The sequence below is a fragment of the Myxocyprinus asiaticus genome, chromosome 26, assembly GCF_019703515.2.
Source record: "Myxocyprinus asiaticus isolate MX2 ecotype Aquarium Trade chromosome 26, UBuf_Myxa_2, whole genome shotgun sequence".
NCBI classification, from domain to species: Eukaryota; Metazoa; Chordata; class Actinopteri; order Cypriniformes; family Catostomidae; genus Myxocyprinus; species Myxocyprinus asiaticus.
This window is the reverse complement of record NC_059369.1, coordinates 28,749,456-28,768,214: the sequence shown is the minus strand read 5'-3', so window position 1 is coordinate 28,768,214 and position 18,759 is coordinate 28,749,456. Positions and strand designations below refer to the sequence as shown.

Genomic DNA, 18,759 nt, shown 5'->3' with positions numbered 1-18,759 from the left:
TAATTAAACTTTTCCCTTAAAATGTTACCATTTTTGTAACTTGTTCATTTGCAATGAAAATAAACCGTAATCAATTAGATAAATGCAAAATAGAAGCATTGGACATCATGTCTCTTTGAATCTTATATTCAATTCAATACTGTAATAATATAGTATACTGTGATAAATGCTTCAGCATTTATCGTGATATGAAAATCTGATACCAACATATCCCTACCACAGACCACTAGAGTTAGCAAAATTAGTGATTTTTTAATGTTTTTTTTATAATGTTTAAATATAGTATATATCCAAATGCATAACTTGTGATAAGATAAAAAAAAAAAAATAAAAAAAAAATCTGTTAGCTACAACCAGGCAAATGAGTGGACCTCTGCAACAATCTACTGATTATAATTGTATAATTTCAGGTCATTTTCCCCCCCAGCAGACGGAAAAAATCTGCCCCTAATGCATGACACTTTTTTCATATTTTCTCCCTGAATTAAATTGAGAAATGTAGATCTTCACTGAAGTGAATGCGACATATGTTCTTATTTTATATGAAAATTAATGGTGTAGTTTAGTAATTTAGAGGTAAGGTAAAAAAATAAAATACCACAACCCCTCAAAAACTGCACAACTTTTTTAAATTAGTGAAGTTAGTGTTATTACATTCGTTTGAAAAAAATTACACGATTACGGTACAAAATTACACGTTTTTTGTTTGGGGTCCAATTTGACCCCAAAGGCCTCAAGAATGCACCAGTAACAAAGGGTGCACAAGGGTTAAGCTTAACGGTTGGATGTGTAATTTCTGCACCTCTAGCGAATAGGATAAAGTACTTTCACATTGAAAACCTTAACCTTAAAGGTATACAATCTTTTCAAACAGTGGATTTTAATCAATTCTGAAGTTCTGTATTCTCCATAGCAGGACTGGGCGATTGAAGTAAATACGACAGCACTTTTGGTGTCAAAATAAAAGCCCCAGGCGGAGATGAAGTAAACAGGACACAAATATATTACTTTTGTACAGTATAACGCAAATCTAATAATCAGAATAATAATGATAATTCAGCATTATATTATAATAATAAACCTGATGTGTCCCACAGTAATAATTTAGTATTATGCGATGTTCAACTGGGGTTTCAAAATTAAGTCCATGAAGTAGCTTTGCACACCTTATTCGTTCACAAAAATGTATTAGTAAAAACGTATGAAGGTAAATAATGCTTTTTTATTAAGCTACTATATATCGTTGTATATGAAATATAAAATGCATATCAATGAATATTATTAGATTTCATTCTCCCCTGTGTTTATTTAATGAAAAACTAATTATTTGAAATACTTTTACATATTGAATCTACTTGGCTACAATGGCTGTTTGGATAAAATGATGGTCCCTGTGATAAAATAAAATAAAAATAGTAATAGCCATTTCAGAGCAAATACATAATTATCGAGACATATATCGACTATTGTCAATAGGCTGAAAAATATCGAGATATCATTTTTTAAGACATATCACCCAGCCCTACTTCATAGGAGCACTTGGATAAATGCAGCACCTTTAAAAATCTCAATTTAAAATGTAGTAACACTTAATTCAATGCTAAATCTGTGCAGAGCTTCTTGGAAGCATTCAAAATAATTGAGGGAGATTAATGCTAGTTTTCCATTTTCGGATCCCTGTTCCACTCTCTTTCAGACCTTTGTGGCTTTGGCTGTCCAGACCAAGTTAGTATAAGCATGTACAAGTCTTTGCTCGGAGTGTGATCAGCTCCTGAAACCATGTCCGTAATGGCACGTACAGTTAATCTCTAATTTCATTTTTCAAACTTCCACCCTCTGATTTAGAAAAGTCATCTCTGTTAAGCGTCAGATGATTTACTTGCCATGTGTAGGCGCATATGTCTGTATATAAACAAACTGAGTGCAACACGGGTGGGGGTTTTGTGGAAAACTCGGTTACTGGCAAAATTTTTATTTCCCAACCCCAAGTCCACGAATAGCAGCTATTTTTACTGTGCGTTCCCATGTATACCAAATAAACAGACACCCATGTGAACTCAAAGAGTGAAGACAGAATGTGATCAAATGTGTTCTTCACAACCAGCAACATACTGCTCTATGACTCAAAGACTATCAGTCAACTCTCTAAGAATGCTGGCAATACTAACGTGGTCATACTCAGGATAACAAAATTTAATTCGTCGATACCGACACCAGAGAAATTTCACAAAAATTCAATTAAATAAAAATAAAAACTACTATGCTATTGAATACACTAGTTCCTTTGTTTAAAGTCAAATATTAATGTAAATACAAATATTAAATGCCATGTAGCCTACAAATATTTCTTTAAAATCATTTATAAAGTATTTGAATGCAAATTATAACTAATCAAATTATTGGTATAGTACGCATGCAGGCAGCCACCTGTCTGTCAGACAGCATGCAGGTACTGAATTGAGTCAGTACTTGGTAATAAAGGGATAGTTCACCCAAAAATGAGTTCACCCATTTAATCACCCTCATGTCGCTCTATGCCTGTATGCATTTCTTTCTTCTATGGAACACAAATGTTGATACTTTGAAAACTGTTAAGTGTTTTTTTTTTTTTTTTTGTCCATAAAATGAAAGTCAATTCACTGGGGTCCAGTGTTGTTTTAAACCTCATTAGCCACTTTCCACCATCGGGCCGAATGGTTCTGAGCACGGTACGGAACGGTTAAAGTAGCATTTCAACTGGAGCACGGTTCGGCATGGCACAATTATAAACCATTCTCGGCACGGTTAGCTAACCGTACTCAACCGTTCTCAGCCATGCTGGTAGAATTGCTTTAGTACATGGTGACTTGTTTACTGTATCTTCATGATTTTATTATGATAGTTTAACTAGTATTGTTGCCTACGTTTATTTTTCTATACACCTTTTTTGTCAGGGAAGTAGATTACTATTTTCATATAATACTTATACTTCTATAATATTCTATCAATAAATATCCTTTTTAGCTAGTCTGGGAACTTTTACCTTTCTGCATGTTCATGTCCGGTGGCAAACACAAGTCCCCAGCAAATGATGGAAAACCTCATGCCTTTTTCTCTTTACTTTCCTTTTTGCGACATGGTCCATGTCTTTGCTGTTTGTTAGCAGAGTAAAACCGAGGAAAAAAGCAGTCCTAAAAACTGGAATATGCGATCATCGTCCAGAGAATGCCGCACTCGCTCCAATGTTTACCTCTCAGGGCATCGCCAAAAGACGGATCTGTTACATACCACGGTGGGAAAAAAAAAAACATTCACTGTGCCAGCTGGCCCAGATCAGCACGGAATGGTATGGTTTTGCGATGAGCACTGTTCGGCCCGATGGTGGAAAAGTGGCTAATGACTAATTGTATGGACAAAAACAGTTTAAACTTTCTTCAAAACATCTTTTTTTGTGTTCCACAGAAGAAAGTCATACAGGTTTGAAGCGATATGAGGGTGAGTAAATGACGACAGAACTTTCATTTTTGGGTGAACTCTCTCTTTAACAATACTGCAGAAACTGTTATATTTAAAAAAAAATTAAAAATAAAAAAAAAAAATCAACTTAGTACTGATGTACAGTACAAATACTTTTGAAATCCCTATGCTGTACTATAGTCCGAAATTCATTTAAAGAGACTTAAAGCTTTGTATGTAATTAGAAAAGCAAAACAAACTAAAATATGGCTGGCAGTAAATAAAAGCTAGACACTGAAAATAAGAAACTCTGTGAAAAATCACAGCATTAGGGGGTTATTCACACTAAGATTGGTGACTAAGAATGTGTTAATACAGCCTGCAGTGCAAGAGAAAACATCTGTGCTACCATAAAAATAAAAAAATAAAAAGTCTAACCAATAGCAGTCCAGAGACATAAGACGAGGCCTCAGGAACACCATTACATGCAACAAAACAGGAAATTATGTTACAACTTTAGTACTTACGCAAAACTGTAATGAAACTCTGGTTATCCAGCATGACCCACAGTCCAAAGCCCATGATTACAGCTCCAAAAATCTACAGGGCAAAAGAAAAAGAAAGAGACATAAACAAATATGATGACATATTGTATGCGTGTTAGTATCTTCTCCCTTATCCTTGTTTACCCATTTGATTCTACACAGCTGATCTTGTTTTAAGTGACTGAATTGAAGATATTGAAGAGAACACAGTGGAGATATCAACATACCTAAAGAGAAAGAGACAGAGAAAGAGGAACTCTCAACTGAACTTCATATATTCTCATGCACCCCCAGCCCCAAAAGTTCAAAACGAATGGGTCCAGTGGGTTCAGGTTTCTGCATGCCTCTAATGAACTAGATCAGAGAAGTAATTTCCTGTAGTCAAGGGGCAGTTCCCCAGTATCAGTCTGGCGTCTGTGGCTTGCACAACTGAGGGTTGTCCCCTCTGCCACTGTAGAGAGGCAGTAAAACAGCAGGCTACTGGGCCAAGCCTTCAGAAGAGAGAATATGGGGACCAGAAAGAGAGAGGGAAAACACACACACACACACACACACACACACACACACACACACACTAAGGCCGTGTGTCCACCAAAGCGTTTTTTCCTGAGGCCAGTGTATTTTTCAATTGTTTGCAATGGGAGTGCTGTGTATTTAAAAAAAAGCCAGCAGCATGATGAGGCACTGAGCATCTATTCCACCCTGAGCGCCACGTACTTGGCATTTTTTTCTGGTCGCCGAGAGTTGGACAATTTTCAACTTTGGGTAAAACGCAGTGCTAGTCACTGTCACTTTTTACCCAGCCGTCCAATCACAGTGGAGGAGGGGTGGGACAAATACCACACTGACCAACCAACACATCCTACTTGAACAACAACTGAACTACAGTGGAGAAGTTTGCTGGTCTCTGAACATTCATGTCTGTACCAGATGGCATTCCCAGACTACCACAGTATTAATATGAAAAAATTGTTCTTCAGCCTTCCCTTCATCCAGAGCAAGGGCCAGAGCAAGTACTCTTCCTTGTGCCGACATTTTTACATTCAGTACTTGTTGATAACAGGAAGGAAGAATTAGACAGCTTACAGTCCAGATGCACTCTAAACTTTCCAAACAGCTTCAGGTGATGTAGATCGCAAATTATGAGGGAATTACAATGCAAAAATACAAAATAAGTAAATACAGAAGTACTCTCATTGTGGAATAAGTGGAGCCGGAGCTGCCGCTCCGCTGGAGCAAAACTTGCGTGTCAAGCATCTTTAAAGGAAACACCAGATGCGTTACATCTTAAATGCAGTTATATTTAATGCGTTTTAGCTTTATTAAAGTTAAAATAACACAGAAGCAGATCATGTAAATAACTACAAACTCCAAAACTGCCATTTCTCTGTGCGGTCAGCGCCTCTTTTATGAGTTGCGCGAATGTCCTGATCTAAGGGGGAAGAGACTGAAACTGCACCCAGCTGATGCAGTCGCGGGGACGCTCATCCCTTGAGCGCGCACGCTTAATGCAGCTAGATTATAACGTGATGGCTTGCGACTTATTGAATCATAATATATGTCACTGTGCATTTCTTATCGTGAAGTGGCAATACACAGCTTTATTAATAAGAGAAAGTTTGTTTTTTTGTGAGTTAAAGATGGATTGAAGTGAACAAAAAGATGAGAAAGGGTAGTCAAAATGCCCCATTATACACCAACAAAATACGTTTTTTATTTGTTTTTGTTTTGGCTTGTTTTCCTATATAAATATCTAAAACTCATTTAAAACAATGTACAACGTAACTATACTGCAGAAGAATGTTTTTTTATCTGAGAATGTTGAATATTAAAAATAAAATTATTTTAATATAAAATATATATTAAAATAATTTATCTAAAAATCCTTTTAAAAAAGATGCATTCACCTGAGAAGCAGCACATAAGATATTTAGACTTGCTTTTAGAGAATAGGTCTTGAATATATTTTGTCTTTACTGCACTCTCAGAAGTATAACCAAGTGAAATAATACACTTATACACAAAATACACTTATATTTAAGATACATTCTCTTAAAGCATGTCTAAATATCTTATATGTATGAAGTAAATGTATCTTGTTTTAAGGATTTTTAGACAATTTTAAATGGAAAACAAGACAAAAACACTTGATAACAATAGGATTTTTTGCAGTGAATTTCTTTACTGAATTACACAAAGTATTTTTTCACTTTAATTCAGTGAATGTCATTTAGAGGTATTTTTAAAAGATGATTTTGTCCTCTTTTTTGTTAGTAAGCATGTTTAATACAAACTTTTAAGATGGGCACAAGCTGAATAATCGATTAAGAGCTAATGATTAATCGTTCTAATAATCGTTAGATTAATCAATTATCAAAAATAATTGTTAGTTGCAGCCCTAGTTGGCCATCACATTTGTGTTCTCGCAGTCTAAACTGGTGTCCTACAGTATTATTTGAGGTAGACTTGCTCCTCTACAGAAGAGCAGTTTATTTAACATGTTTTCAATAAGTATTTTTACCTAATTTTACAAGAGATACTCCACATATTTCATGAAAGTATTTTTTACAGGTACAATGGTCTGAAAACTGAAACAGAAAATGTTACAAATGTCAGTGGGGATTTTAAATGTGAATTTTCTTCCGGATTTCCCAAATGTTCCATTTTCATTTCAGTTCTCTATGGTAGTCTGCATTTCAAACTGCATTAGCTCATAGTGGACCTCAAGACCAGTGGTAACGACAGGGAGCCACAGAGCTAATGAGCTGAGTGCAATGGCAGTGTGCCCGCTGAGACACAGAATGAAGGTGTAGGAGTGTATACACTTACAAAGAAGAGGAGATTGAACAGGAACAGGAAGTACTTGGTGGCTGTAATGCATCCTTTCCCCATGGCTGCTGATCTGCAATAGAGAACGGAAAACAATCAAAGCTCTGGGAAACATGATGGTTGAAACACCAGTGCTAAAGTAGATACTGTAACTCAGAACTGACACTTAAAGATAATTAGACATCAAAATCTTTCTGCAGATAAACTACTTCAAAAGTAGTTTGCAGGTGACAATGTCTAATTTCGAATTGTTGTGATATGGAAAAAATATTAATATTTTTCTACACCATTGTGCTGTAGTTTTCAGGTTTTAAGTATTGTAGGCTGGCTGATTAGTTTCAGTTCCTTTTCTGAATAATATAAAATAGAACTGTAATGAACAAGGCTACACCATTAAAATTAGGCCCATATTATTGTGTTACTACTAATGGTAAAAATACTCATAAATTAGCTTACAGTACCCTACCACATAAATTAGCTTACAGTACCCTACCACACCACATTAGACAAATGTGGGAAAGGGCATCACTGAAAAACAAGAAGTAAAACATTTGTTGATGCAAAACCAATGAGTTTGTGAATGGCTAAGACATGCTTTCTGTACATCCTGGATCAGAGCAATACAAACGGCAAACACTTTTTTAATGATTGTGAGCAATCTGACCACAATTATGGCCAAAATATTTCAGGTTATTACAGGTTTTGGAGTGTTTTCTTGTTTTCACAGGCAGTTATGTCAGAAAACCATGCAAACTCATAATTAGCAATGGTGTTCCAGCAGAAAGCAACTATGTTCTAAAGAAAGACTCACTACTCATTTCAGGTAGTTGTTTAAGTGGCAGTCTGTCTTGCAGCATAAAGTAATGTGACTAGGCCCATAATTCATACCATTTAAAACATTTTACCCATCCTTGGCCCCTTGAGTTGCTTATTTAATTTTTTGGTGACTTTTATTAAGCGATCAGTAAGAGTGTAGTACTTTCAGCTTCATTTACCATGTTTAAAGATGTTCTGCAGAATTACCCAAAACTTAATACAAAATATATTTGGTCCCAAAGGACAATACATAATGGCATCATCAGAAGTGATCTATCTACAGGAGTCTGCAGTTGCGTTTAAAGTGTGTTTATTTCATTGTTTTACTTTGTTGTAGAGTGGTATTCATTGCTAGACTTGTGCTGTTTGTTTACTGTCTTGAACTTGCGTCGCTTAAACGTGGGATGGTGTGTGTGCTAAATTGTTTTGACTTGTTCCAGGGTATTCACTGCTAGATTTAGCGTTGGTTGTCCAGTGTGTGCAAAACTATCGTGGTTTTTAGTGTCAATAAACAGTGCTTCACTTGTTTTAGAGTATTATTTATTGCTAAAGTGCAGCATAATTTATTTGCGGTGTACGGAAGTCACATTTGTTCCCGCTCGTCACCTCGCACGACCCTTAGTTTCGGATGACCATGTGACTAGCTTTGTTGTGCTATGTAGCATTAAGGCGTGTCCTGCTTTTTTCATTGAACAGCTCGTTGTCATCGTGTATATATTTGACTTGAATGCTGACGCGGAAGCCGTAGCGGAAGTGGTATACACAACATCACTGGGACCCATCATTCAGGCACATGGTTTCTCTTACCACTGCTATGCTGATGACATGCAAATCTACTTGTCTTTCCAGCCCAACGACACCACAGTGACTGCTCAAATTTCTGCCTGCCTGGCAGACATCTCAGCCTGGATGAAGGAACACCACCTGCAACTCAACCCAGCTAAGACCGAACTCCTTGTCTTTCCAGCCAACCCTGCTGTTGAACATCACCGTGCAGCTGGGTGCAACTACAGTAACGCCTTCCAAATCGGTCAGAAATCTAGGGGTAACCATACACAACAGACTAAATTTCACAGACCACATCTCTAAGACTGCAAGATCATGTCGATTTACACTCTACAATATCAGGAAGGTAAGACCCTTGCTCTCTGAACATGCCACACAACTGCTTGTCCAGTCACTTGTCATAACAAGACTGGACTACTGTAACCCTCTCATTGCAGGCCTCCCTGCATATGCAATTAGACCCCTGCAAATGATCCAGAATGCAGCAGCACGTCTGGTCTTTAAAGAACCAAAGAGTTCACACGTTACACCACTCCTTGTCTCTCTCCACTGGCTGCCGGTTGATGCACGTATCAAATTCAAGGCTCTGATGCTGGCATTCAGAACAGTCACTGGGTCTGCTCCAGCATACCTAAAATCATTTATGCAGAGCTACGCTCTGTTGGGCCTCATGCATTCAGATAGAAGACAAAGGCAGGCCTAACACAGTCGTAAAAACTAACTCAGGCCCCCACATACCAGGTCATAAATTATACTGATAAAAATCATGCCAAAATCAAACAAAGGGAGTCCAAAACAGACTACAAATCCCATGAAGCCTTGCTCACTAAAGGATCGAACTCTCAACTCCTATTGGATGAGGCACACGACAGAACGCACCTCAACCATGATATCATCAGGAGTAGAAATACCTCTGAAATGCTTCCGGGATTTGCTTCCAGCAACTTTGCTCGCCGTGTGTAGATGCAGCTCATCGCTGCTCTCAGGTGCAGCCTCGTGGCACAAGGAAGTAACGTCCGACATCTCGCTGGACGAGTTGAGATTACTCTGTGTTCCACCGAACACTCTAACGGATCCAAATGAGACCACCGAGCAATCCGTATCTTCATCCGTTTGCCTGCAGAAGTGAAAAGATTTCTCTTCCCTCTTCAATCAAGTCAACGTCGCTGATTTCTCTGCCAGCCTGCCGAGAATCAGCAGCCGTACCACCTGCTGACAGAGCGAGGAAACGGCCTCCCGTCATCACCCGAGCCTCAAGGAACCGAGGCTGAGTTAAAGGACGGATGAACACACATTCTGCATCCTCATGTGATTTAAGTAAGAGGTTTACGTCTGGACAGAGATAGAATATTATAGTGTGTTATGCCTGTGTACCAAGGTTATTGCTTGTACAGTTTAAGGACCGCCATGTCTGCTCATTATTAATACTCAGGGTATTATCACAAATTTGATTTGCTGTATTGTGGTCCAACCACATTGGGCTGTTGTGCATTTCCGCCATCGCGGGCGAGACTGGCAAACTGAGTTTATCCATTAAAGAATCAAAGAACGCGGGACGGTTTACGAGCCGTCCACCGCGTCTCTGAGTGATAAACTATCAGCTTCTCCCAAGATCACGAAATCGGCTTTGGGGCCGTCACTTAATTCTCTCTCTCTATCTCGTACTAACCACACACACACACACACACACACACACACTCCCTCACAAACATTCTCGGACACATTTTTGGCTAGTAGATAGCTTTGTGATAAAGCTCAGCTTTGTCCCTAAGCTATCGTACAAGCATATACACGTGGTAACTTGTAGACGCCATTGACTGGTTTCTCTCCGCCCACATTCCCTGGCCGGAAGTTTCGCGTGTCATACTCTCCACGAGAGTCACATCTGCCATTTTGCGCGTGTCCCTCCTCACACACACTCACACACACACACACACACACACACACACTCATGTGTTATAGGATTGTTTTGATTTCCATATCTAATCATATCACTGTTTAGTTCGGAAGTTTATTGACTGCATTGTATTAATTATTAATTGATATTACTGCATAAATAAACTGTTTATATTACAAAGAGAAGTGTTTTGGTTTGTTTTGCATATGCCTGTGTCATGCTGACGGGATGTCAGTGCTCAGATTCAAACCTTCATTCATTGTTTTTTTTCCCGAAAATCGATATTCTTCGGATATCGATTTTCCTAAGAAAACAATCTAATATTGAGACTGTTATACTATCTGGTTATTAGTCCCTGATTCCAGGGTGGTGCCCCGTTAATGTTAATCCTTATTAATATTCTATTGATTTTTGATAATTATCTTTGATGATTGTTGAATTTTAATGATCAATAAGCTAATGTTAATTTTAATTAATGTTTCATCAATGTTAATGATTATCTTTGATAACTGTTGATTTAAAGGATTAAAAAAGCTAACATTGATTCTCATCAATGTTCTATTGATTTTAATAATTAATAATTATCTTTGATAATTATTCATTATTGCTAATAACCAAACCCGCTCCTAAACGTAGCACACTACATTTACTGGAGTCCCATATGAGGTTTTAATGAGATAATATTTAAATTAATTGAATCTAATTAATAACTAAAGAAATAATTATTAATTATTTCTGATAGTAACACTGATCTAAACAACCAGTAAAGCCCTACAGCGCCCACTAGAAGCCTGCGGTTGGCTAAAGAACGTCGCTTTGTTGTACCAACACAGAGGCACCAAAACACTTTCCTGGGCTTTCAGCTTCATCATACCACGTTGGTGGAACAATCTTCCCAACTCCATCCGTGAAGCTGACTCACTCTCTGTCTTCAAAAAATGACTAAAACACATCTTTTCCATGAGCACTTAACCAGTCATAAAAAAAATAAAATATAAAAAATTCCTGTTGCACTTTATTCTGTTTTGAATACTATTCTGATGCTAGTGAAACTTTGTAATACGGCACTTTTTCATACCACTGTCTCCTTAAGATGATTCGCTTATGTTTTCCTCTTTTGTCAGTCGCTTTGGATAAAAGCATCTGCCAAATGAATAAATGTAAATGTAAATCATCAGAGGACCTTTCCAGGAAACATAAATTCCATGATCACTATGTTACACAAGATGAGTATACATTCCATCAAAATAATCTTGACATTTATATTTTGAAAGAAATTATCAAATCATTCTCAAAACATTTGTGCATTTTTTTAATAAACAACATCAAGATAAGCAATAAGTGGCCGTTCAGATCAAACATGTTCTTGACCTAAAAAAAAAGCTAGCATGAAATATAACAGAATGCAGGTGTCAAGACACACTTTTAAATTTGCCATTCTTCTTAACCTGACACAGCGTTTAAAAAAATGCAACCCTCTTGTGCAGGATGCTGAAAAAACAGCTGGACACAGAGGAAACGGCCAGACATCCGTCCAGCAAATGTTTACATAGAAAAGAATGGGGGGAAAAAAAGCAGAGATCAATATTGCCTCCTTGAAGTTTTTGATAGAAGCATCTCGTGTAGCTGACTACTTTTTAAAAGGTTAGCTTGACTATATTTTAATTAAGAGTAGCCTGTAGTTTGGTACCTTGCACACACACACACACACATACATACATAAACCATATTTCAGGATATGAAGCCCAACAGTCAGAGAGCCATAAGCTTACTTGGCTTCATCTCTTGAAAGTACTACAGGGAGCAATAAACCAGAGTATTTTCGACAATGAATACCATCTTTTTCTCTATTGTATTCATTTACAAAGGGGAGTTCAGAGAAATAAAATACATCCAAAATATTCCCCACTTTTTCCACTGGTAAGCATGTTCATAGTCATGACAGAAATATTTTACGGCACAGATTTGACTCTTTCTCTTATACATCAACATTCAGCAAATTGTCTTGACAGAGAAAAAAAAAAAAAAGATACTAAATGTGGAAGGGGAAGTACAAACTGCAACAAACACATATTTCATCAAGCTTTCTATTCAGCAGTTTACAGCATTTAAAATCTCAGGAAAGAGGAATAACAAGTGCTGTGTACAACACAAAAGATAATTCATATCCACAAATATTTCTTACCCATAAATACAAACCTCAAAAATCTCATCTATGCCATACCATTTCAAGGTATAGTTCACCCAAGAAATAAAATTGTCATTTTATGTCATCCTTCATGTTGCTGTAAACCCATTTGACTTTCTTTTGTGGAACACCAAAAGCAGAATGTTAAGGACTAATAGCTTTAGTCACCATTCACTTTCATTGCATCTTTTTTCTACACAATGGAAGTGCATGGTGATGTAGGCGGACAGTCCCTAACATTCTACCTAATCTCCTTTTGTGTTCTATTGAAGATAGAAAGTCATATGGGTTTAAAACAACATGAGGGTAAATAATGAGTAAATAATGACTCAATGATTCATTTAAGGGGAAAAATACATGATCTCCATAATTCACCATCAGAGTGAATGCACACTTTGGCTTGTGTGTGTGAAGATTGTGACAGATGTTAATGGTGTAGTATGGGTTGCAGAAAGCACTTTTGCAATGTAAAAGCTGAGTTACCCTCTCATCTAGGCCTATGTTTTTTTCCTAATCTCTACCGTGACTGTTCTGTTATTGTGTGGATTCTCTAGTCAGTCACAACATCCCCTCCACAAACCCCCCCCCCCACCCTTCTCCCTGAAACCCCCAATTATACAATAATGGCATGATGCCCCATTACATACAATAGACAAAAGCTGTCCTATCCAATCCTAGGCCTTTTAACACAACACAAAGGGGTATCAGAGCACACCGAAGCAAGCATTACACTGCTGATGTTAGATTCTTACTATAGATCACATGGCCAGAAATTTAAACCAGGATAATCACTATAGACAAATAGGTTCCTCCAGCTAATGTTCTGTTTTCAGGAGAATTCGGTGATATTGACTGTTATTGGTTTGACTGACAGCTACCATTCAGTGAATGGGTGAACCAGTGAACCTTTTTTTTTTTTTTTTACATAGGATATAGGCCTATATATTATTTGAACACAGAAAACTATATTTGCTTATGTCTTCTAATTCAATAAATTACCCACACAATTATTACTTTAATTTTGTTGTGCCACTTTTAATGAAATAGAGAATATAGCAGGATTGAAATAAACTTGCAGTGAAATCGAAACAGCAGACTTTTCTTTAGCTAAAATTGGTCTGTGCTTACAGAAATTCAAATCACTGCCCCTAGTGGTCAAAGCGGTAAGTGTTTTACCCCCCCAACCCAAACCACAAATCTAAACCTAATCATCAGAGTAAAAAATTAATGTTAAAGAGAAAAAGCAACCTCCGAATTGCACTAGTCCCTGATTATGCAAACACGAATACTTCCTGGTTTCGACGTGGGATCCGAACCTGGGGCTCCCGCGCAACTGACGCAATATTTTTCCAGTCGCGCCAAAAGGGAAGGTAAACACACCTGAGGCAATGAGAAAATGTCTGATGGGAGATGCCATTTGTCAGTGAATCGGCATAATGTGTCCGATCCTAGGGTACTGGAATTCTTGGAAACAACATGCCAACTTCCTGTGTGATCATGTTGGAGAGCCACCACTCTACATATCTACAGCACGTGCTCCAGAGAAAACAAGGGAATTGCTGGGAAAATATTAGTGCTGTCCTCAAGGAAAGGAGGTGGCAGTAAATAGGCCAGAACCCTTAATTAAATAACCATTGGGTAAATACATAAATGCGACTATCTTCTGTGTAAATGCCAAGTGTATGCCTAACACAACTATAGGATATTCATGTACCGTTAACCGTTTTTCCCTCCTCATCACCAAAGAAAGTTGAAAAATAACCAAATAAGCCTTTAGGCTGATCCAAAAGTCCCAAATTACTACTAGACATGCAACAACTCCCTAATTTGGGTCACAGAAGACACTATTTTTGCATAACCCTATGATTTTCCTCCAGCCAGCTTTTTTCATACACTAAGGGAGTTAAGAGCATTCCTATGGCAACCATAATTGAGGCAGCATGAATGTTCCACTTAAGGGGGGGAAACAGTCTCACGCCCCAGTTACCCATGAGTTTCCCCTCTCACCCCTCCTCAAGAAGGTCAAGCCATGGTTAAATGAGAGCCAAGTCTTCAACAGCCACATCAAAAGCATTGCAAACATGGGGGGAAACAATTATCTACCATCAATCCAATTTCCTGAGCGTTGTGTGCTATATTTTTCAATGCATGTTTGCTTGCATCACCATCTGCAAAAAGAGCATACAGCAGAACTTACCTCCCACAGTTTCAGGGGGGTACAGTGTCTCTTGCACTTTTCAGACCCACTTTGGAACTCTGTATTACTTCTAATCTCCTTTCAATTAATCATTTGTGATGTTGTTTTCCTCATTTGTAAATTGCTTTGGATTAAGTGGATTGTAAATGTGTTTGTAACCAGTGACTGTATCAGTCATGGACATTTAAAAAAAAACAGGCATGTTTACCATGTTGCCCTCAATGAAATGAGCCATGGACATCACATCACAAGCAACCATTTCCTGATCCTCTCCTTCTGTCATTAAAATGCTGTGGCGGAACGACCCGCCCTTCCCTCTCGTCACTGTCATCCCACCTCTTAGGGCTGTCCTTCCGTCAGCCTCACAACAGCTGGAAAGAGTAGAGGTGCAATATGATAAGCCTAATTTGGGCAGTGGATGGATGATGAGGCACACCCAATGTGAATATATCCTCATCACAGCTGCCATAAGAACGTAGAGCACATCTCTCCTCGGGGAGCTGGCTTCTATCTCCTCGTGTGCACACTGGCGTCTTCACAGGTCCAGGAGCAGAGCAGGAAGGGTATCGGCTGAGTTAAATGTACTGCCGGACCCGCTCCCCAGCGTGAGCTAGACGTGTCACCAGGGTGAAATAACGTGTTGCGGCTGACAGGCTAGGATGCCGTGCTGCCTTCCCATCACACAGCGCGGCCTCTGGGAAGACAGGCCGCCAGAGAAGCCAGCATCCTTAGTGTCCCGGAAGAAGGGGAGCACTTGCGGCCGTCGGATCCCGCCCACATCCTGGACCATTCTATGGACACTCCCCCTGCCTACACATACCCCATTTACCGTGAGGGCGCTAGATCCCCCTTTATTTTGGACACCTTCCCCTTTGGACACTTTTATCCCCTTTTTTGGATGTTTCTGTTTTATTTCCAATAAACGCCTCTGCGAGGCCTGATGCCACATCCACTGTGACTGTCTCTTGCTCATCCCGCCACAAGGCTTGAAATTTGATCAGGCTTTCATTGGTAACAAGGCTGCACATCACAAGAGTAATGATAGTGGAATACAGAAAGGGTAAAAAATTCCTCTGTAAAGGATTTTCTTTTAACAATACCTTATATAACCAAAAATGTCAGATTCAAAAAGTGAAACAAGATAACAGTATAGAAAGGGACTTCACAGTAAATGAGGTAATAAAAAATACAGGAAATAATAATCAGCTTTCTGTAAAAGAGACTGGCAAAACGTGTGCTTGCAAAATCTGTTTACATTTAATTCAGTGCTACATCTTCAGAGAGGCTACATTCTTCTACCAAATGTGTAAACTGATGTACTGCATGTGTGAGCGAAGTTTAATAGTTTGCAACAAAGAATGTTGTTCTTGCATGGCAACTAGGCATGCACGTGATCTTTTAATCTTTTTTTTAGAAACCCCAAGACTTCAAAGACTTTTCCATTACACTCACAAAGAGCAATACGTGACATTAGTATTACAGCAATATGGTTCTATCTGCCCGTAGACCGTAGTTTTGTGATACAGGGCTTTAACTTTTTGCCATTCTAGCTAGCAGACATAAATAGAAATGTTCGGAGGCTTCTTATTAGACCAGAACAATACAAAAATGACCACACAAGAGCATAAAGGTACTGACCAAGTGCTTATATTTCACCCCAAAATGACAATTCTCTCACCCTCATGCCATTCCAGATGCGTATGACTTACTTTCTTCTGCAGAACACAAATGGACATTTTTAGAAGAATACCTTAGCTCTGTTGGTCCATACAATGCAAGTGAATGGTGTCCAAAACGTTGAAACTCAATAAAGCATATAAAAGCAGCATAAAAGTAATCCATAAAACATAAATTTAATCCATGTCTTCTGAAGCAATCTTTTCAATTTTGGGTGAGAGGAGACCAACGCAACTTCACTGTACATCTTAGCATGGCAGTCTCTAGGCAGGATCATCGTTTCAAGCTCGATTACACTTTCTAGTATTTGAAGCATGCACGGAGCACTAGATGGTGCTAGGAATTGTAATCAAGCTTGAAATCATGTTTGCAAAGGAGACTGCTGATGTCAAGATTTATAATGTAAAAAAAAAAAATAGTTAGGCATTTTGGTCAGTTCTCACCTAAGGCTGTGTCCACCAAAGTGTTTTTTCCTGAGGCCAGTGTATTTTTTCAATTGTTTGCAATGGAAGCGCAGTGTATTTAAAAAAAGCCAGCAGCGTGATGAGGTGCTGAGTGTCTATTACACGCTGAGCTCTTGGCGTTTTTTTCTGGTCACCGAGAGTTGAAAATTTTCAACTTTGGGTAAACCGCAGCGCTCGTCACTTTCACTTTTTACCTAGCTGTCCAATCACAGTGGAGGAGGGGCGGGACAAATACCACACTGACCAACCGTCACATCCTACTTGTACAATGACTGAACAACAATGAAGTTTGCTGGTCTCTGAGTATTCATGTCTGTACCAGATGACATTCCCAGACTACCACAGTATTAATATGAAAAAATATTTCTTCAGCCTTCCCTTCATCCAGAGCAAGGGCCAGAGCAAGTACTCTTCCTTGTGCCGACATTTTTACATTCAGTACTTGTTGATAACACAAACTATCAGTGAAATGAGGTCCTTGCAACACATTACTTCCGCGGATATTCCGTATCATAGTAACCAAAGCGTCTCAGCTGAAAAAACACTGCACCTCCAAAGCGCTCTCAGCTGGGCATTTTCAGAAGAGAGCCTGGCATTTTCAGCTGCAAAAAACGCTTTGGTGGACACACGGCCTAAAACTGATTGGATCGCTTCACAAGACATAAAACAGCTGGAGTCTTATGGATTACTTTTATGCTGCCTTTATATGCTCTATGAAGCTTCAAAGTTTTGGACCCTGTAGACTTGCATTGTATGGACAAACAGAGCTGAGATATTCTTCTAAAAATCTTAGTTTATGAGAGAATTTTCATTTTTGGGTGAACTATTACTTTAATTCATTTTCGACCAAACTGCCAGATAGAACCCTGTAAAACAAACACTGATTAGGAATCTCTAGCTATTATTTTAGAACTGAGCAATAATATTTATATACAGTATTCAGACTAAATCTAAATGCCTTTTGACATTTTAAGACTTTACTAATCTACAATATTTTTTTCAGGACTTGAAATATCGCTTTTAAAAACGGTTTTTCATGACCGTTGGAATATTAATACAAAGAACCGTGTTTGAAGCAAGCTAACTTGAACGCCCCTGATAATCAGCGCTGTCTCGCGGCTTTATTTTTATAGCGTCGCTTGAAGTGAACTCCGTTGAGCACCAATGGATTCCACTGGTCCCAAGCGAGCCGTAACTTAAAAAATAGCAGAACAACAACTGGATGCTCATCCAATGACTTGAAGTGCGTGTGAATAAAGTTAATGTGCGCGTCGAGTCGCATTAAAGTCAGCTGTTGGCGAAAAAAAAAAAAAAAACACGAGTGTTCATGGGAACGCAGAGAAAATGATGCAAGCATCCAGTGCCACATCAGCGAACATTTACATCTAAATAGAAAGAAAACACAACAGTCTCCAAAAAGTTAAAATAGTACAGAACTTAGTTTAAGCTTCGTGTGGTGAGAAATGTTAAGGTACACACTGCGCCAGTAACTTAAATACCAACAAGCACGTATAAGTATACAAAATCTTCTAGCTTTTATTGCGTTCCGTACTGTAAACTGGATATAAGAGAAAGTAATTTACCTCTGTTGTTAGTCGCAGTGTAATATCTGTTGAACAGCTGTCAGTTAGTTTGGTGTCGTCGACCGTCCAAGAGTCTGAACAAATATGCAGTGAAGCGCGCGCGCGCACACACACACACACCCTGAGAGCGGCAGCAAGGGAAACCCCGTCATGAGATTAACCTCTTCACCGCCTTAAAGGACTGAGCAACAGGTTACCATAGTAATCATGGTGTCCGCTATGACACATTTGTTAATTTTGTATTTTTTGTCGAAACTATAGTTGCCATGGTAATTTTTTTCTGTAGGTTTAAAGGAATTTGTGTTGGTGAATTGCTCTCTATATTAACATAACGCAATAAAT

At 38.5% G+C, this 18,759-nt stretch overlaps 1 protein-coding gene across 3 annotated transcripts in view; it reads right to left on the bottom strand.

Annotated features, from left to right (window-relative positions):
• Window positions 1-18,555, bottom strand: part of LOC127416832 (CD82 antigen-like) — a 31,220-nt gene extending 12,665 nt beyond the window's left edge. Inside the window, exons 1-3 of one of the 3 annotated variants that reach the window (XM_051656396.1) lie at window positions 18,418-18,555; window positions 6,810-6,882; window positions 3,963-4,035 (exon numbers count right to left, since the gene is read on the bottom strand). In XM_051656396.1, coding sequence (XP_051512356.1) covers window positions 3,963-4,035; window positions 6,810-6,872 — 136 coding nt within the window. In that variant the 5' untranslated portion in view covers window positions 6,873-6,882; window positions 18,418-18,555. Of the gene's footprint in view, window positions 1-3,962; window positions 4,036-6,809; window positions 6,883-16,331; window positions 16,352-16,371; window positions 16,391-18,417 lie in introns of those variants that run through there. The other 2 variants (XM_051656398.1, XM_051656397.1) reach the window with 2 other exon arrangements.
• Between the last annotated feature and the right edge of the window lie 204 nt (window positions 18,556-18,759).